This window comes from Podarcis muralis, chromosome Z (genome assembly GCF_964188315.1).
Source record: "Podarcis muralis chromosome Z, rPodMur119.hap1.1, whole genome shotgun sequence".
NCBI lineage: Eukaryota > Metazoa > Chordata > Lepidosauria > Squamata > Lacertidae > Podarcis > Podarcis muralis.
This window is the reverse complement of record NC_135673.1, coordinates 13,517,732-13,538,483: the sequence shown is the minus strand read 5'-3', so window position 1 is coordinate 13,538,483 and position 20,752 is coordinate 13,517,732. Positions and strand designations below refer to the sequence as shown.

The window sequence follows — 20,752 nt, the reverse complement described above, 5'->3', positions numbered from 1 at the left end:
CACTGACCTAGTCCATAAAGCCCTCCCCCTTTTCTCCATTCCCCTCTTGCGCTCTCTTCTTTGCCAAACAATTATTCATTATTTGAAATATGGCACTATTAAAGCAAATATATGCGTATGTGTGCTTGGGCTGCAAATACAGGAACAGAATGCAATGCCATTTGCTGACATTTTAAATACATAAACATTCTCCATCTAGTTCAATTAATAGTTGGGGCTTCCTCTTCTCCTTAGAAGTAGTATGAAACCAATATGCAGTTAAAAAAGCTAAAGCTGCCTGTGGTTAATGCACATAATGCATTCTGATGCTTGGCGTTGGATTCCATGGTGTGGTCGTTGGGGCTGCCAACTTTTTCAACTGGTTCCTGCAGCTGTGCCTCTCACTTCAGTTTTCTGAGCAGATGGCTTTTCTGACTTTGCTCTCCATGATATGAAAAGAAACCCCTATTTATTTCTGCCAGTGGGATTTGGGTCCTTGACAGACTTCTTAAATGCTATTGGCTAAACATCTTAAGGACTGGGGCCCATAGCAATGTAGTGTTCTTTTCCATTTCCATTGTCTCTCATGAACCAGGAAAATAGGTGTGGTGATTGTCAGGTAACCTGCTAGACCCATGCTGAGCACATGGGGAAATGACAAATGGTGCCTCTAGCCAATATTTTGTAGGAGGGATTTCAAACACATACTGAAATGTCAGATTTGCTTAAATAAAGAACTCAGTTGCTCTAGTTCAAATAAATCCATTTTAAAAGGGGGGGGGGAATGGAATGTGTGGTTTGAATAGTGATGGAGAAGTCCATTGAAAAGCCTGGGATGAACAAATGACTAATTGCACCCATGGCACTTTCTCAAAATTCCAGATATGCTCACTGGCTCACAGATGTTAGCGGCCCCTGATTTATAATGTTCAAAATGCTTCCCACACATCCTAATAGCAGCCCTTACAATAACCTTGCAAGGTAGGTCAGTATCATTGTTTTCATATTGCAGACGGAGGGAGCTAATAAAGAGAGAGTGGCTTGCCTTCAACCATTTAATAAGTTTGTGACTGAGGCAAGGTTCCAGCTGAGAACTTTCTGTTGTTTATTGCAACCTCTTAGCTGCCATGGCATCTGTCAGTTTTAAGGAAATTAATAAATGCATATGAGCAAGATCTCACTATATCCGCCCCACCTCCCATCCCAGTTTAAGGACTGGGGAAACTTGGATAATAAGTTGTCACAGTGGTCAACCTGTCATGGCCTCAAAAGTCTCTCATTTGCTTATATTGTAAGGACTTGAATTGATGTTGAAAGTCCATTTAAGGTGGTGGAAAGATTCCATAAATTATTTCTGCCCAGTCCTGAAGTATGATTCAATCTGCTCCAAGGACCTTCCTTTGGTTTCGGGAATGAAAAACGTGAAGATAAGGTTCACTATGCAGATGGCCCCAAAGAAGAAGAAAGGAACCTCCAGACCATACTGTGCCTGGAAAAGAAAAAGAAATTATCCTTTGGACAAGCAGAGAAAGAGGACATGGGGCAGAGTGAAAAGTACTTATTTATGCATTAAATCTATTTCCTAGATGCTGCTCCCACTTTTGACTGTGGCCTTGCCCACTAGTCATATGTGGCCCCTGTGGTAAAAAAAAAACATTTCCCAACCCTGCTCTAGACCCTGGTGAGGGTACTGAAACTTTGGCTTCATTCACACCACTATGCGCCATGGTGGTGCTATGATGCCACTTTAAACAGTCATGGTTTCCTCCAAAGGATTCTGTGGGTTGTACAGTGGTACCTCAGGTTACATACACTTCAGGTTACAGACGCTTCAGGTTACAGACTCCGCTAACCCAGAAATAGTGCTTCAGGTTAAGAACTTTGCTTCAGGGTAAGAACAGAAATCGTGCTCTGGTGGCGCGGCAGCAGTGGGAGGCCCCATTAGCTAAAGTAGTGCTTCAGGTTAAGAACAGTTTCAGGTTAAGCACGGACCTCCGGAACGAATTAAGTACTTAACCCGAGGTACCACTGTAGTTTGTTAAGGGTGCTAAAGGTTCCCAGGATCAGGGGTCAGACTGTTAAAGCAGGTTAGGACTGTGTAAATGTTACCAGCTTAAAACACCGCTAGGTCCTTTTTCTCAGTTTCACCTGAAGCTGGGTTTGTGGGGAAAACACATCAAACCATAATATTCCATAAGAAATGACACGATAGATACAGATTGTGGTGGGGCTGCACTGAAGGTGAATGGGGGTGCGTACACAGCCCCTTTCTGTGGCATATCTTGCAACATGTATGAAGTCTCTTCTTCAGGGCCGTCTTAAGCATATGCAGCGCTGGGGTCCAAAGATCCACCTGGCGCCCCCCCAAGTCGACCTTTTTTAGGGGGGGACCCCAAAGTTGCTGACATTTTTTAGGGCGGGCTGGCGAGGTGCACACAGCAGAGCTGGCTGGGCCGGCCACCTCAGCAGTAACAGAGGAGCCTGAGGCGGCAGCGGCGGCAGAGCAAGGCTGGGGCCAGGCGCCTGGGGGGAGGGGTGGGCAAGGAGAGCCCAGCACAACAACAGTCGAGCCCGAGGTGGCGGTGACTGAGTGAAGCCAGGCGCCTTGTGTGAGCAGCGTGCTCTGGGCGGGCCTCTTGACGGCCCACCAATCCCAGGCACGCAGGAGAGTGGAGTCAGCCGGCTGCCTCAGCACCTCGCTTGCCCGCTCTGACGGGCTCTGCTCCACTCGGCAGCGGCTGTCGGCTCTTCCCAATCCCCGGACTCCAAATCTCGGCCCCAGACTCTCGGCCTGGCGCCCCTGAGAGCCCGCGCCTGAGTGCCCCGCACCCCTTTCACCTATGAGTAAGATGACCCTGCTCTTCTTCCTCTACTTACCTTAACCAACAGAAAGACTTTTGTCAAGACAAAGGCAGTCAACCAGCTCACAAGCACACACAGCCCAGACACTGTCCCTCGGGCCTTCAGTGGGAGAATCTCAGCCATCAGCAGCCAGGTGATGGGGCCCCAACCGATGGCATAACCTAGAGACAGGAAAGAGGAGCCCCTATGAAAAACCTGGAAGAGGTGAGGCCTCAGGCAAAGCTTAATGACTAGTCCTTCCTCAAACATGTTAGTGTGGCAAACCAAAACAGCTATAAATGTCAATTTTGATTTAGTTCTGTTCTATAATAGCAGGTGTAGGGAAGCTTTGGCATAAGGAGAGCCCTGCTGGCTCAGAGCAAAGGCCCATCTAATCCAGTATCCTGTTGTTATAGTGGCCAACCACATACCCCAAAGGGAAGCCAACAAACAGGTTCTGAGCACAACAGCATTCTCCCAACTCATGTTCCTCAGTGACAGGTACTGGAGGTAATACACTTCCATCATGACTGGTAGTCATTGACAGGCTCCTCTTCCTCCATGAATTTGTACAGTACTCATTTAAAGTCATCCAAGCCGGTGGTCATCATTGCCTCTTGTGAATTCCATAGTTAAATTATCTTACTGTGTTTCTCTGATCTCTCCTGCATCTTCCAACGTTCGGCTTCACTGGATGTCCATGAATTCCAGCATTATGACAGACAAGAGAAAAGTTCCTCTCTTTCCACATTCTCCACACCTTGCATAATTTTATACTATAAATGCCCTGTGATCCTCAGTTGAAGGATGGTATATAAATTTAATTTGCAATAATAATAAGCCACATCAAGCTACTGCTTAAAACATTCAGAGGGTATCTGGGTGGCTTCCTGTTCTTGACAATAACATACCTACAATGAAGACCATGGTGGCGATCAGAGGGATGACGGTGAGGCCACTTATCCAGCTGGTAGCCAGGCCCTCGTGGCTACTACTGTTAACCATAATTGCTGAATTATGGGAATATTGAGGTATGAAGTGGATGTAGAAGCCCAAAGTCAAGTTTGAGGCAAGCATAATGATGGCTGTCAAAAAAGAAGAACAACAGTGTGAGATGTGAGGTTTTTTATGTCTGGGAATTTCCTCAACCTGCTCATTATTTCACACCCAGTCTCTGGATCCTGACATTCTAGGGAGATGGCCCTGTGGCTAAGAACCTACTGGGTTTTCCCCCCTGTAAAGTGCTTGGGGTAGGAGAACTTTGGCCTACCCCATGGATGTTGCTGAACTACACCTACCATCCCTAGTGTAGTTTAATGACCAATCTCTCTTCAGAAGTAACTCCAGAATTGTAGCTCTGTGAAGGCCATAAGGGGTTTCCTTAACAGCTTTCAGTACCCTTAACTACAGCTCCCAGAATTCTTGTGTGCAAACCATGACTGTTTAAAGTGGTATCATAGTGGTTTAAATGTGTGGTATGAATGTGGCCTAGGCTGGCAAAGGCAAATGCTGCAAAGCACCAGCGGCCCATTTTACTTTATTGGGTATCTGGTTTGGGGGGTGATGGGGAGAGAATGCCCACCCGCACCCCACATGTTCAGTGCTTTCAATTTAATACTTTCTCTCTCCCCGCCCCTCTCTCCCCCACCCCCCAATGATTGAGCCAAACAATTCCCCAAAGCTGGTTTTGACTCTGCAAAATAGATCTATAGATGCACCAGGTGGGGTGTAATAAGAGTGGACAAAACCTGCACCTGAGATACACAGAAGAACCTTCCTTCCGACTTTGTCCATTGAGAAGGTGGCAACTGCCACTGATGCTAAGCGTACGGCCCCCACGATAACAGCATCATATTGCGGCTCCTGCAAAGGTAAAAGGAGAAACAATTTAGCGTATCTGAGGCTCCTTCTTCCCCGAGTCAACATTTTCTTAAAACAGACACACACAGCGAACAGGAGATAACTGGCCAAACTGGACATGATAATAAATCCTCCCCCGCCCCCAACCCATTTCCCCTTTTTCTCGTGTCTGTTTAGGTTGTAAGCCTGAGGAAAATGAGAGTTGTTTTTTTTTCTGTTACGAGAACGAATTTAATAAACTAAGAATGATATTATATTTTTTCTTAATCAATAGCGGATGTGGATGAGGAGCAATTTTTTATGGTGATTCCAAATGCCACATTTAGCTTAATGTCTAGTTTGGTGCTGGGGTGTGGGGAACGTACAGGTTGTAAAGGTATTTTATTTTATTTATCACCTCTATATGCTGCCTTTTCTCAAGGTGGTGTACATCGTTTCCCTCCTCCCCAATTCATCCTCACAAAAATCCTGTGAGGTAAATTAGGCAGAGAGATGGTGACTGGCGCAAGGTCACTCAAGCAGCTTCATGGCTGAGTCAGGATTCGAACCCTGGTCTCCCAGGTCCTGGTCCAACACTCTAACCATTGTGCCACAATGGTAGAAACTAAACACACAGTGAACAAGCAGCGCCCTCACTTCTGTAGGCTGATTTGGTATTTGATTCCCTCAATGCTGTTAAATTAGAACTCCCATCAGCCCATCAGCATAGGTAATGGTCAGGTGAGTTGCGGGGCAGGGGCTATCTGTATAATGAAAAACTTTAATAAAAACATGGGGAAACACCCTCCCCTTGGGCAGTGATACTGATGTAGAACAGAATGTCTCTCCTTTCATCTGAGGAACGTTGGAAGGCATGCTTTAAAGACTAAATTACATCTGCTCCATAAATTTAAATCACTCTCTTACTACTTTAAGCAGTCATGGCTTCCCCCAAAGCATCCTGGGAACTGTTATTAGGAGGCCCCTTCACAAATGAGAGTTCGCAGGATACTTCAGTGGAAGCCAAAAAAGGAAGGCAGTGGGTGGAATGGGGGTGGGGACAGGTCCTGAGGAGAATTTTGGATAAGTGGCTAGCTTACCAATATGACCTCTGTGCTGTTAAATATCACCTGCAAGTATACAAGAATGGGGGTAACCCCTGAGAGCTGCTGCAGGAACCTCATCAACAAGGTGATAGCCAGCGGTTTCCAGATGTAGGGCTGCTTGATCTCTCTCCAAGAAACTGGTCTGTTCTAAGGAAATATGGATACAAACGACTCAGACAGACCCATTTCACACACATCCAGGAACAAGGTCAGGATTTTGTGGAATGGCCTCCAAGGAATGGAATGGTGCCTTCCCTTTTGCTTGGCTCTCCCTTTCGATAGACAATTGCTCCTCTGTGTAGGGAGCCTTTGGCCTTCCAGAAAGTGCTGAAGTACCATTCTCCCCTGGGAGTTGCAGTTCAGCAGCACCTGAAGGGTCAATGGCTCATCACACCTGTTCTACATCAAGAAGAAGACAGATTCACATCGCACTTGAGGATTCGTTCCCTTCCAGATGAACAGAGGAGGAATTGCTGTGGGAAACTATTTCCATTCAGGGGTATATTCTAGACTTGGCCAACCTCGTGCCCTCTCGGTAGTGGCGCCCTCCCTGTGGAACGCCCTCCCACCAGATGTCAAAGAGAACAACAATTACCAGACTTTTAGAAGACATCTGAAGGCAGCCCTGTTTAGGGAAGCTTTTAATGTTTGATGTATTACAGTATTTTAATATTTTTTTGGAAGCTGCCCAGAGTGGCTGGGGAAGCCCAGCCAGATGGGCGGGGTATAAATAATAAATTATTATTATTATTAATATTACTAGATGTTTTGAACTACAATTCCCACCAGCCCCAGCAAGCGTAGGCAGCTCGGCAGGCTATTTCAATAGCTTCAAAGGTGGGGAAGACAGTCCAGGGGAGCCAGGGTCGTCTTAAGCATATCTGGCACCATGGTGCAAGGATCCCTCCGCTGCCCCCACCCCCACGTTTCCTTCTAGGCAGGCAGTGGCTGGAGGGCAGCTCCTCCGGCGGGGCGGAGGCTCCTGGTGTGGCGCGGCATGGCGGAGGCAGGTGAGGGCGGCGAGCTGATGTTGGGAGGCGCCACGTCCAGCCTCTGCCTCTTCCCTTGCACCCTCCAGAACTTGGTGCTGTAGAGCCCCACACCACAAGCCTTTATGGCTAAGACACCCCTGGGGAGAGTGTGCAATACGACTACCATGTTAAGTAATTGTAGCTTTAAAACTCCAGGCCACTTTGCAAAGGAATCTGCCAGACTGCAGATTCTAAAATGGGCCACTGACCTGCCCCTGGTCATAATCCTCTTGGGTTGGATTAAGTACTGTACTTTTCCATGTATAAAACTATGTTTTTTACTGAAAAATTATGTTTAGAAATAGGGGGTTGTCTTACACATGGGTAGTGCCTAGCGGAGACATGGGATTTTCTTAATTTTTAGTCCCCCAAAATAGGGGGCATCTTATACACGGGGGCGTGTTATACCCGGAAAAGTACAGCAAGTGAGAGAAATTTGGTTTGGTTACCAAGTTCACTGTTTCCAAAACAATATACAGTGGTACCTCAGTTTACGAACTTAATCCATTCTGGAAGTCTGTTCTTAAACCGAAACTGTTCTTAAACCAAGGTGCTCTCTCCCTAATGAGGCCTCCTGCAGCTGGCGCCCTTCCACGATTCGGCTTCCATTCTTAGACCGAGGTAAAGTTTGCAAACCGGGACACTACTTCCAGTTTTGCGGAGTTCATAAACCGAATAGTTCGTAAACAGGGCTGTTCTGAAACTGAGGTACCACTGTACAAACTAAAACACAGCCCTCCTTCAAAATTCACACTTTGCCAAATTTTGCAGTGCTCCACTTCAGCCAAGAAAGATGTATAAAAATGAAAATGCCAGGCAAAGCATCCATAAAAATGCATATATGGGTGAAAATTGGTTCAAAAATGCATTGAATTAGAGAAAATTGGCCTTGCCAAAAAGGGGGGGGGGGATTAGGCAACATTTCATAAAAAAAATGTGTACAGTAAGAGAAATTCACACAAAAATGCTGACAAATTTTCACAGGAGCTTTTTTTTTTTTGTAAGTTGCAAAAGGATGTGAAAATGTGGAGAACTGAATTTACGACTGGAACAAAGGAACTGAAATTGACATGTTCGCCCATCCTTCCATTGCACACCTGCTCACTGAAGCTTTCCTTGATTCGCTCGTATTCCCACCAGTACTCTGCATTTGCTCCTCTCAGCCATACCAGGGCATCGAGGGCCTTATCCTCCTTCCCCTTGGAGACCAGAAAACGAGGTGAGTCAGGCATGAAAGACAGCAGTACGATCATGAGAAGGACGGGCACCTGTCCAGCCACCGCCATCCAGCGCCAGGGAACAACGAGGCCTGCAGTGGGAAGAGGACAGCTGCAACAGTAATAAACAACCATACCCCTCTATTCCCCATGTTCAGAGATGGTGTAGTCCACACTTGGGGAACCTTTGGGCCTCCAGATGTTGCTGAATTACTGCTCCCATCATCCCTGGCTGTTGGCCATGCTGACTGGGGCTGATATAGTTCAAGAGTATCTGGAGGGCCAAAGATTACCCATGCCCGTTGTAGTCCATTATCAGCTGGAAGACACCATGGTGATTGCCCCAGCTTTGGGCACAACAGCTTAAATGTACGGTAATTCCGGTCCTTTTTATCATCTTGGGAAGGCCTACAACATTACTGCTGGATCCCCTTTCTCTCTCCATTCCTTTACCAGGCAGGCTGATTCAAAAACCTTACATGTTCTGACTTAATTGGCAGGCGCCCTGAGCGACTGCATTATCTCTACCCAATCTGTTGTTTCGATCTCGGGTTTTGCAACCAAGAGCCTGACTGAGACATTATCGGCTCCCCAATCCTGTCCAGTGTGTTTGGTCTTCCGTGGGCACTTCCTGGCTCTTGCGTTACGCAGTCCTTGCCTCTTGAATGTCAACCTGAACATTTACAGAAAAGGTTGCCTGGCCCCTGAAAGAATAACCTGAAGAGCCTGTGTGCTGCAATGGTTGAAGAGTTGGACTACGACCTGGGAGGCCAGGGTTCAAATCTATCTGATTCCAACAGGAAGTGCCTTTCGTGACTCCAACCATTGGTTCATCTAGCTCAGTAATGCCTGCACTGGATGGCAACAGACCTCGAAAGGTTTCAGATGCAGGTCTCTCCTAGCCTTAACTGGAGAAGCTGGGGACTGAACATGGCACGCAAAGCAGATGCTCTGTTATGGTGCTATGGCCCTTTCCAGGAATATAAGAAACCACCTTATGTTGAGTCAGCCCATTGGTCCATCTAGCTCAGCGGTTCTCAACCTGTGGGTCCCCAGATGTTGTTGGACTACAACTCCCATCATCCCTGAGCTCTGGCCTTGCTAGCTAGAGGTGATGGGAGTTGTAGTTAAACAACATCTGGAGACACACAGGTTGAGAAAGGTTGATCTAGCTCATTACTGTTTGTACTGACTGCAGCAGTTCTCCAAGAGTTTCAGACAAAGGAATAAGAGCCTGGTGGATCAGGCCAATGGCCCTTCTAGTCCAGCATACTGTTCTCACAGTTGCCAACCCGATGCCCCAATGGGTAGCCCGCAAGCAGCACCCAAGATCAAGGGCACTCTCCTCTCCTCTGGAGTCTTTCACAGCCCTACCTGGAGCTACTGACTATTAAACCTAGGACATTTCTACATGCAAAGCAGATGCTCTGCCACTGATCTGAAGCCCACGCCCCAGACATTGGCTAAGCTCTGATAACCAATGTGTGTTTCTGCCAAAGGTCTGAGAAAGGGTTAAATGCAGAATGACTTCAAAAGATCAGATAAATAGCTTGTGAAATTTCCAGTGTTTCTCCAAACAAATAAACAAGGAGTCACTGGGTTGGAAACCCTGCAATTTGGGGAGGTCCTGAGCTGGTCTTACTTGTCCAACCAGAAGACTAGGCCCCTGTATTGGAAGAGGGGATGCAAGACTCTGGCAGGGGGAGGAGAAGGATACCTTAATCCTTCCAGAACAAACAAAGCATTCCAATCATCTCTGAAGCCCAGTTCTCCTGTCTGAAGACACCACTGATCTAAGGACCACCAGCCGCTCTATGTTTAAGCCAATAGTCTGACGCTGATCCGTTCCTCCAGAATTCACATCTATTACTTGCCTAAAGCATAGAGGAAAAGGGCACCCAAGACGGCCATGATCTGAGGGCAGGAGCCCAAAGCTCCCCGGACTCCAGGGTGAGAGATCTCAGAGATGTACACCTGGAGGGACAGAAAAGGAAGGTAAGTTGCCAGAATTTTAATCAGCAGAACAGGGGTGTGTGTGTCCAAGTAGGCTTTGCACAGAGTAGACCCAGTGAAATTAATGGACCTAAGTTAATGGATGTAGCCACAGTTAGGGATGGATGAATCTATCAGTTTCAGCTTCTCTCAGTTTCTCGTTTTAACAAGCATAACATCAGTCATCCACATTTGTACATCAGCCTGCGTTGTTTTTTTATAAATAACATGTCCTCGAAAAAAATTCATCAACATTTTTTGTGCAAATGTCTCCTACTCTACATGTTATTTCTGAGCAGTTTTGCACTTCTGTAGGTTATTTTCACTGATGTATGCATTGATGCACTTTACCTTAGCACATACATTTTTTGAGGCATTGCGTGGCTGGAAAACTGTAGTGCAAAATCCAGATGAGTGGGGATTTTGTAGAATGGCTGTGTTTTGGTTCAAATATTGTGTTGGGAATTGCATTTTTTTAAAGTTTACATTTGAATGAGAACTTAATTTCTCCCCTGTTCCTTGCCACATACTGTCGCATGCAATATGCCTCTGACTCCCAGTTGCTGGGAATCATAGGTGTAGAGAACTCTGAGTTGCACTCAGGGCCCTACAAAGGTAGGTTAGTATGAAAATCAAACAGCTCATTATTGTCAACACTGATTGGCAGTGACTTTCCAAGATTTTAGCCGGGGAAATTTCCCCAGCCCCATCTGGAGATAACAGGGACCTTCCACATAAAAAGCAGGTGCTCTACCACTGAGCTACGACTGTTCCCCTAAAATTAAATTAAGCTTTCCAGTCCTTATGGTTCCGAATAATGGTCTGGTCTAAATGGAAAAACTTGGGAAGCTGCCTTCTACTACGTCAGATGCACTGCTCCAGTATTGTTGACTTTGTTAGTGGCTCTCCAAGATTTCAGACTGGGGATATTCCCAGCCCTACCTGAAGATACCAGGGGTTGAATCTGGGGCCTTCTGTATGCAAGGCAGATGCTCTCCCATTGAACTACAACTCAGGACACCACTACCTCCAACTTCCCTATTTTATATATTGCTTAACCAAATTATACTTGCTCAAACAGTAAATGGAAGAGGAGGGAGGTGTGTGGCAAAGACAATTATCACTTTACCATCCAGGCTCTTGGACACATGCCCGAAAGCAGCTGCAGAGGCAAGAGAATCTCTATGACCCATCCAAGTTTCAGTGTGGGCTTGGCAATGCCTGGATGTTTTCTGGGAAAAGGGACTGGTTATTACACCACTCTCAGAATGGTGGTTTTGGGAGGTGAACAGGAGTCTCCTAATGACTCTTGGCACCCTGAACAAACTACCGTACACTTCCCAGGATTCTTTGGGAGGAAGCCATGACTGTTTAAAGTGGCCTCAAGGTGCTCTCAACGTATGGTACACAATTTGAGTTTGCTGGAATGAGATTGAACCTCAAGGAAAAGTACATTGTTGACTTACTGGGATGGAAGCAGAAGTCACTCCCCCAGCAAATCCTGTTAACAGCCTGCCCACCAGCAGCATCCAGGTCCCTTGGGCGCTGGTCATGAAGAGATATCCGATGGCAGATGGGACAGCAGAGAACATGATGCTCAGCTTGCGGCCCAGGTAGTCGTTGAAATACATGGTGCCCAAACCACCTGCTGCGACTCCAAGGGTGAACACAGACTGCCAGACACACAAAGAAACAGGGGCAATATGTTAGGAAAGCAAATTTGATCATGATGGTGGCCTGAAACCATAGAAATAGGAGTGCAACTAGTAAGCTTTGAATTCAGCACCCTGAGAAATCTGGTCTGGGGGGAAAATAAATTTTCTATGATGAAGGAAAGATTTGAGGGAGCTGGGTATGCATAGCATGGAGAAGAGCATTCTGGGAACTAATATAAGGTAGGGCTGCCATATGTCCGGCAAACAGGATTTGGCGGTATTGGTTGTTTGAGATTTTGCAAAAAAACAACAACACCTCAACAACTTTTGTTCGAATTGCGTCCGAAATATGGCACCCCTAATATAATGGCCGAAGTGCTACAACATGGAAGAAGGAGACTCTTGTTTTCTGTTGCTCCAGAGGGCAGGATCTGAACCAATAAATTCAAATGATTAAAAAGAAGATTCCGACTAAACGTAAGGAAGATATTTCTGACAGTAAGAGCTGTTTGAGAACAGTGGAATGGACTCTCTCAGGAGGTGATGGACTCTCCTTCATTGGAGATTTCTGAACAAATGCCAGGTGGCCATCAGTTGGGGAGTCTTTAGCTACAATTCCTGCATTGCAGGGGGTTGAACTAGATGACCCTTGTGGTCCCTTCCAATGGCGGAGCTTCATGCTCTGGCACCGGGGGCAGGGATCAGGCGAGGGCATGGCACACCGCCTGCAGGGTCGTGGTGCCCAGCACGGGTGGTGGTGGGCAGCTGCAATGGCACTCCATCGGGATTGCGCTGTCGGGGGTGGTATGCTCCCCCTGCCCCCCTCTTCCTCCGCCAGTGGTCCCTTCTAGCTCTCAGGGTGATTAGCTTGTCCTATATAGAACTATGAGTATTTTGCCCAGGAAGGAAGCATCACAAGCAAGTCTAGTGGGTTGTATGGTCTGTTCATTAAAGTTATGTTTGTCTTTGGAGTCGGCAATGACACCTGAACAATTACTCTCACTAGAATGAAGATTACAAACTAGGGGGGCTGGGATAGGTTGTGGAAAATAGGCAGAGCTAACATGCCTCTTAAACCCACCCATCAACTATATTTAAGTATCTTTGCATATTGTTAAAGCCTCAGTGTAGGCGATGTTAAGAGAAAGAAAGGAAACATATGACATTATGGTTTAATCAACAAAAACCTCCCACATTGTCAGACAGGAAGGCCACTTTTAACACAGCCTCCTCTGCTAGAGCAACTCACTGGAGCCAAAGCAGCAGCACCCAGTGGATGTATTTATCTCTCTGCCCTACTGGTTAAAATTAGCATCCGTGGACTAATCTGATGGATTTGCAGATCGCTTCCCAGATTAAAATTCTTAGGCCTAATCATCTCTGCAAAATGCACTTGTTTAATTTTGCAGAATCCTAGAGTTGGGCAGGGTCTTGTAGGCCATCTTCTAATTCAGGTCCCTGGAAAATCTTCCCAGGCCACAACCCTCACCAGCCCTGCTTTGCATACTCCTCGAGTGGTTGAAATGAGCTGGATGAAGGCAAATACCTCAAGGAATTGCCTCTTTCCATATGAAGCAACTTGGACTCTGAGATCATCTTCTGAGGCCCTTCTTTGTGTGCCTTCTCCACGAGAGATCCGGAGGATGGCAACACGAGAACGGGGCCTTTTCGGCAGCGGCTCCCTGTGTGTGGAATGCTCTCCCCAGGGAGGTTCATCTGGTGCCTTCATTATACACCTTTAGGCACCAGGGGAAAGCATTGTTCTTTAACCCATGCCTTTGGCTGATTGACATTTGCCCTTTTAAAATGTGTTGGGGAGGAGGGGATTATTGGATTGCTTTTGTTTTTATTATCTATTCTCTGTTTTATGTTCTAACTGCCCTGAGACCTGCAGGTATATAAAGTGGTACCTCAGGTTAAGAACTTAATTCGTTCCGGAGGTCCGTTCTTAGCCTGAAACTGTTCTTAACCTGAAGCACCACTTTAGCTAATGGGGCCTCCCGCTGCTGCCGCGCCGCCGGAGCACGATTTCTGTTCTCATCCTGAAGCAAAGTTCTTAACCCGAGGTACTATTTCTGGGTTAGTGGAGTCTGTCACCTGAAGCTTATGTAACCTGAAGCGTATGTAACCTGAGGTACCGCTGTATATTCATCCATTCATTCATTCATCCATTCACCCCGCCCATTCTGGGCGGCTTGCAACACATATAAAACCACAGAAAATCATCAACCATTAAAAGCTTCCCTATACTGTCATACCTCGAGTTGAATGTGCACGTTGAGTGTGTTGAATGTGAACGGAGCACGTTACTTCTGGGTTTCGCCGCTCGCGCATGCGCAGACGCTCAAAATGACGTCACGTGAATGCGTGGAAGCGGCGAAACGCGACCCACGCATGCGCAGACGCGCCGTCATGTCTTACGTTCCATTCAGGATGTGAACGGGTCTCCGGAACGGATCCCGTTCGCATCCCGAGGTACCACTGTACAGGATTGCCTTCAGATGTCTTCTAAAACTCGTGTAGTTATTAATAATAGCATTTGCATTGTAGTTCCACCCACTTTTGCCTCTAGCCCCTCCCACAACTGCTTTGCAGCCCTTGGAAAGTTATCCAGGGGGGAATGTGGCCCTTGATATATATATATATATATTTATACCCTGCCCATCTGGTTGGGTTTCCCCAGCCACTCTGGGCGGCTTCCAACAGAATATTAAAATACGATAGTCTATTAAACATTAAGAGCTTCCCTAAACAGGGCTGCCTTCAGATGTCTTCTAAAAGTCTGGTAGTTGTTGTTCTCTTTGACATCTGGTGGGAGGGCATTCCATAGGGCGGGTGCCACTACCAAGAAGGCCTTCTGCTTGGTTCACTGTAACTTGGCTTCTCGCAGCGAGGGAACCGCCAGAAGGCCCTCGGCACTGGTCCTCAGTGTCTGGGCAGAACGACGGGGGTGGAGACGCTCCTTCAGGTATACTGGACCGAGGCCGTTTAGGGCTTTAAAGGTCAGCAGCAACACTTTGAACTGTGCTCAGAAACGTACTGGGAGCCAGTGTAGATCTTTGCAAAAAGGTTCCCCACCCCTATGCTAATCCAACCACAAGGCCATAGAAGAAAACTTAAGAGTAAGAACATCTCCAGGGCTCATCAGGTTCCAGCTGAAGACTTCCAAAGCAGAGGAGTCTATTCCTCCTCTTGGTAATTGGTTTGTTGCTAAGCCTCTCTTACTGACAATATAATTTTCCTAACGTTCCATCTAAACCTGCCCTCCTGTACCTGAAGCCTATGAGATCCACTTCTGCCCTCTGGAGCAGCAGAGGACCATTTTGTCCCCTTACAGATTTGAAAAATGCAATCATGTCCTCTCAACAACCCTGCAAGCGAGGTAGAGTCGACTAATCCAAGATACAGCAACTTGCCCAGAAATAGAAGGCATATCCTTGCTTCAGCCTCACTCCCTCACTCAGCTTGGATTCTTCCATTGCAAAGGTTGAAGCAGATTCTGGGGGCCAACAATCTTTTGGTTGAGCCCAGGGCTGCTGGGTCTCCTAAGGCTCACGTGATGGCATATAGACCAGGGGGTGGAGCCTACCAGGATGGGGTGGGGCTTGGTCAACATGGAATGGGCCAAACCACAAAAAGGCACACACACCCCGTCACCATCAGCAGTGAAAGAGTGAGTGAAGATCTACATCAGGAACTAGGGGGATGGGGGGGGGGATAAGGACATTCTTTGGGAACAAGGGTGGGTGGAGACTAGCAGCACTTCCTGTATAGCAAAAGGCTGCTGTAGAAGTGGCATGGGGGTGCTGCCAAGGAAGTGGCAGATTTGGCCTCCAAGAAGCATGCTGCAGCTGCCACTGGGTAGAAGCAATAAATTTATTGGAGGGTGGATCTGTTTCCCCCTCCGAGTCCTTCCACCCTTGTGGATCCTGCTTCATAGGTGGACCAGCCCTGGCTAGCAGCAAAAGTTCCCAAGCAGAAACTAGACCACCCCATCAGTCTTAGATTTTAATATTTCCCATGGAGACCCAGAGAAAGAAGCTAAAACCCTGCAGCTTTGGGTCATATTTTGAGACCTGGCACCCCTTGGGAACACTGCAATCCAACCGATGGCATGCACCTCTCAGGTCTATTTCTCCCGCCTTTCCTGGTGGCTGGCCATTCTTACCCCAAACCAGGATGCCGTTGCCTCTGTTAGTCTTAAGTTGCGGACCAGAGATTTTTCCAAAGCAGGGATGACCGGGGAGGTGTAGACTAAAGCAAAACCAAAACTAAAGTTCCCAAGCACAGCAGCGAAGGTGGCAAGGAAGAGCCGATGGTTTTTAAGAGTCCTGGAAAGGAAAGGGAGAGAGAAGAGAACAATTATGAAATGACTAATGTGGTCCATCACGGATGTTGATGGCAAGAGAGTTCCTGTATTTTTATGAGTTTGGTGGAACATAGGAAGAGCCCGGCTGGATCAGGTCAAAATTGGGTGGCCAAGGCAGCCATTGGCAGCATGCCCCTACCAGGCTGTCAGGCTCCTAGCAACTTGCCCAGGGTTGCCAGGTACTGGTTCTATCATTGAGTGGAGCCTTTCTCTTTTGCAGCCCCATCTTATCATCCTAAACTCCATGCACCTGCCCTCCATGCAGGCTGAATCCAACCCTCCAAGTCTCTCTGTATGGCCCCCTGAACTTTCTCCAGGCTTCGCACCGCTCCTAAGCCACACCCTCTTTTAGTGCTTTTTCTTGGCTGAAATGTGTCCTTGAACTCTTATGTGTTAAGTATACTTGTTTAATTGACACTGAAATGGTGAATGCCTGTATGTATATTACTAAGGGTTGAACTGGAAATTTCCGAAACTAAAGAAGAGCAACAGGAGCTTTCTGCTCTCTAGCAGGTTGATGATTAACTGTTGATGTCTTCTGGTTTGTCTCGTGACTGACTTAGATCACATGAAAGAGATAGACTGATCTTTTATGCATATGTTAATCTGCGGGGGTCTCTGTTTTGTGTGAGTTGAGTTCTCAAGCAGCCAATAACAAAGGATGTGATAATGAGGTCTCTCCTAAAGGGAAAACAGCTCCAGGCTGTAATGGAGGTTGTGGGAGAGACAGACCCTTAGTTTCATATTTTATAAGAAGCCCAACCTGTGTTGGGACAAGCACATGACTGTAAGGAATTGTTTTGGATGTATCATTAATGTTTTTGTACCTGTTTTGAAAGAAGATCTGGTTAGTAAAGCTTTGAACAATACTTATGGGTCTGGGCAGCGTTTTTCCCCAAGAGGAGTTAGTTTTAATGCATCCAATTGCTTCAAGCTGCACAATATTAATATCTGCAATATTATCATGCTTCTTGCTTTACATGTGTTACTTCACCCGCTTTTCCCTCTGGCAAATCTGGCCATTGCTGGCATGTAACCCTTGCCAGAACTAAATGTCTTGCCTCAGGCTGAAAATGTTTTCTCCCACTCCTGGGTCACAGAAACACAAACAACACATTATCAAAGTACATGATGTTTTGTACAGGAACCGTAAGCTAAACTGTCAGCTCCCTAGCCACCACCACCAAGAATCCTGGGACCTGTAGTTTTCCCTCCACAGAAGCACAATTCCCAACACCCTTTCAAACTACAGTACCCAGGATTCTTTGGGGGAGGGTGAGCCATGTGCTTTAAACATGCGTTAGATATGCTTTAAAAGTATGGTGTGGATCTGGTGCGGGATGAGGAGGAGCAGCTTAAGCCAAAAGTACAGTATTCCAGGAAAGTGGGATTTAAGGGGGAAGAGTTATAAGCAAGAAAGGTGTGCCTCTAGGCATAAGAAGGGGGGGAAAGGGAGATGAAATTAGCAGAGCTGTCTTAAGAGAGGCAGAAACTGTACCTGTAATATTCTTGCTCTGCCTGCTGAGCATCTTTCTCCTTCAAGCTTTGATAATCTTCTCTAGGCTCCCTGCAGAGGAGCGGCTCTTTGCTGCGGGGATCCAGGGTGGCTCAAGGTGTGCCTTTCCCTCTCAGAGAGAGATGGAGATGCAGCTGGAGGGCACAGAGCTGTTTGCCCAGTTGTTCCCCCTCCCTCTGCACCCTGAGATGCTGCTTGCCTTCCAGCAAACCTTCCTTCCCCAAATGGGCAAGGAAAAAGCAGAAAAGGCAAAAATAATAGTAACCGTGGAAGAGACACCAAATGAAGTGTGCTATGGGGGGGGGGAGATCTCTGTTCTGGTTGGTCTAGCAGCAGACCAAAAAGAGGAAGTCAGGGAGGATAAGCAAACAGGGTGTAGAAATAAGATAACAGAGGAGGTATCATGCTTGAGCTGGATGACAAAGATAGGCAAATCAGATGGGTGGGATACAAATAATAAAACGATCATTATTATTGTCATTATCCTTGTTATGTTAGAAGAGAATCTAGCTCCCTTGGGCTGTGTACATGCCATACATTTAAAACACACATCTCCAAAGGATCCTGGCAATTCCAGTTGACTCCTCACAGAGCAACTAATTCCCAGAAGCCATAACAATGATGGGGGGATGTGATGCATGCTGTGTATGCAGTGTTTGTCCTCCCCCAATAGGTCTCTCTCCCAAGGTCAACTGGGGGAGGCTGCACCCTGCAGCTAAGCCCCTCCCACCACCTTCCCTCAGTTCCACCCACCGACCCACCCTGTTCCACCCTAACCTATGGGCATTCCAGTATCTGTGGCAAAAATCTTATCACATGCTGGATCCCTGACAGGAATTTTCCCAAGTCCAAGACCCCTTAAAGATTCCCACCCAGATGCTGCCTAAACAATTTCGCCAAAGAAGAGCCCATGACCCTTCCCAAGGAAGGTCTATTCTACTATCAAGCAGCTCCTTCTGTTAGGAAATCTCTCCTAAGGTTCATTGTGAATGAGCAAAGCTTGACATAGGTCTGAACCCAGTTTGTTCTGCAAGTAACTTGTGCCCATAATTTTAAGTGGGTCCACTCTGTGTAGGGCTAGTATTGAATACAACCCAATGCTTTTTAATAGTGACACAACAGGCTATCATTCAGTAGGTGATGTATCTGTTTTTTACTAACCCACTGGTGGTCTCCCCCACTCAATTGCCACAAAGCCTTGAAGGAGGATGAAAGCTGTCCACAGGATCAGCCCAGCCATTTGACTGCAGCATCTATATTTTCTGGGGATTGGGAGACCTGTGGCCCTCCAGATGTTGGTGGGCTCCAGTTCCCATCATCCCTGATCTTCAGCAATGCTGGCTGGGACTAATGGGAACTGGAGTCCAACATCTATACACAGGGCCACTGAGGTTCTCCATTCCTCACAGATATACTGCAGCCACATATACTGGGATCACATCACATGAAAACAGCAAGCCATGTGTATGTGAGAAACTAAGAAGTCTTAGGGGCATTAGAACCGCCAACCTTTTTCTTACCAGCTTTACTCTTGTGCTATCTTTTTAACTGGCCAAAAGCCCTCGGTCTTCCTGAACTGCTGTGTGCTGGAAGTGGGGGAAACCACAGGCTGCATTTCCCCCACCTCTCTTTGGAATAGCTCAACCTGTTGAATTTTTGCTTGGTGCGCAGGTGGTGCAGGCGATCGACTTAAAACAGGGCATGGGGCACCTATAAGGGTGGTTCATTCTGGGAATCTCCACTTTCAGTGGAAACAGCCAGCTTGCTTTTGCTTTCCAAAAGAAGCAGTGCAAACATTATTGCCTAGTTACTGGTTAGGACTTGCCAAACCTTTGCTAATTTGCGTGGCTTGCCTGGCGGCTTCACTACATACTTATAGGCACCAGGCAAAAAGCTTTCTTTTTAGCCGGGCTTATTAACATTCCATGTTCTTTTAAATGTGTTTGGTTGAATGGGGTTATTGGCTTGTTTGTTTGTTTTTTGTTCTTGCTTTTATTATGTGAACTGCCCTGTGATCTTTGGATGAAGGGTGATATGGAAATTTAATAAATACCAATAATTATAATAGTTCAGCTACTGTGCTGTCTTTGAATCTTATCCACTGCACTTTGGGGGGGGGGGGCTTTAACACAAAGGCATGGGAAACCTGTGGCCTTAGAGAGGTTGATGGTTCCTATCTCCCTTAGCCAGCATAACCTGTGACTAGGACTGGGGGAGAAGTTAGTTTCTGCACATTTAAAGATGAATCTATCTGATTTGAACTTTCCAAAACCATGTGCAGATCAAAACACAGTCTCCCTTCTCGGAATTTTGCAAGCCAGATCTCCAGTCATGTATTGTGTACAGAATTCTATATATTGGCTTGAAGTGTGCATAAAGATGTCTATATTAATGGAAACAAGATACAAAGATGTTGGGGAAATTGCTTTGCAAGAATATGTATATCAGGCAAAATTGCATAGCAAACTGTTTATATTAGGAATAATTTGCATCAAAAGGCTGCTGAATTTTCAGGAGGACTTAAAAATAAATAAATCGCAAACCAATGTGGAAAGGGGGGGAATGAGAAACAAAAATTGATAGGTTTGCCCATCCATACCTGCTAGTAACAATTTGTGGAGGGAGGTTTTGAACATGTCCAGAGCGCATCTCTCAATCCACAGAGCAGCAGGAATTTGCCATTAGGATTGCTGGTTCCTCTTTTCTAAATGGCAGCATCATATATTGTATATGCTGGAGGCTTTGTTGTCATGCTGGGAAATGTTTCATGCCCTAATTTTTTGTTTATAACACATTTAATTTTTTTGCACAGGAGCACAGTAGTAGGGGGACACACAGTGTATAATAGGTTGCATGTAGGGACTTAGCTGTAGTGTATTCAGTTGCATGTATCTTAGTAGCAGAGTACATGTCTCACATTTGAAAAGGTGCTAGGTTAAATCCTCAGCATCTCCAGGTCGGGATAAGAGAGACTCCTGCTCAAAACCCAGGAGAATCTCTGCTAATCAGTGTGGATCTAGATGGAACAATAGGCCTGAATTACTGTAAGGCAGCTTCTGATGTTGTTGGGATGAGATCAAGCCAGGTGTGACTTCTCTGCAGAACCTATACAAATGAATTCAGCCCTGGCTTGTACGCACTCATTATGCGTTACGCCCAAAACGAAGACGTACTAGCTTTAGGACCTGGGGAAAACTGTGCCTTGGA

The 20,752-nt window shown here is 46.5% G+C and overlaps 1 protein-coding gene across 1 annotated transcript; it reads right to left on the bottom strand.

The window, feature by feature from the left end:
* Positions 1-725: 725 nt before the first annotated feature.
* SLC2A6 (solute carrier family 2 member 6) lies at positions 726-16,319 on the bottom strand. Its single transcript, XM_077922328.1, has 10 exons — positions 16,169-16,319; positions 15,829-15,991; positions 11,472-11,678; positions 9,888-9,987; positions 7,894-8,105; positions 5,760-5,912; positions 4,575-4,683; positions 3,732-3,905; positions 2,857-3,002; positions 726-1,468 (listed from the first exon to the last, which is right to left on the bottom strand). Exons 1-10 carry the CDS (start codon positions 16,288-16,290, stop codon positions 1,328-1,330), a joined length of 1,527 nt encoding a protein of 508 aa, XP_077778454.1. The 5' UTR covers positions 16,291-16,319; the 3' UTR covers positions 726-1,327.
* Positions 16,320-20,752: the final 4,433 nt, after the last annotated feature.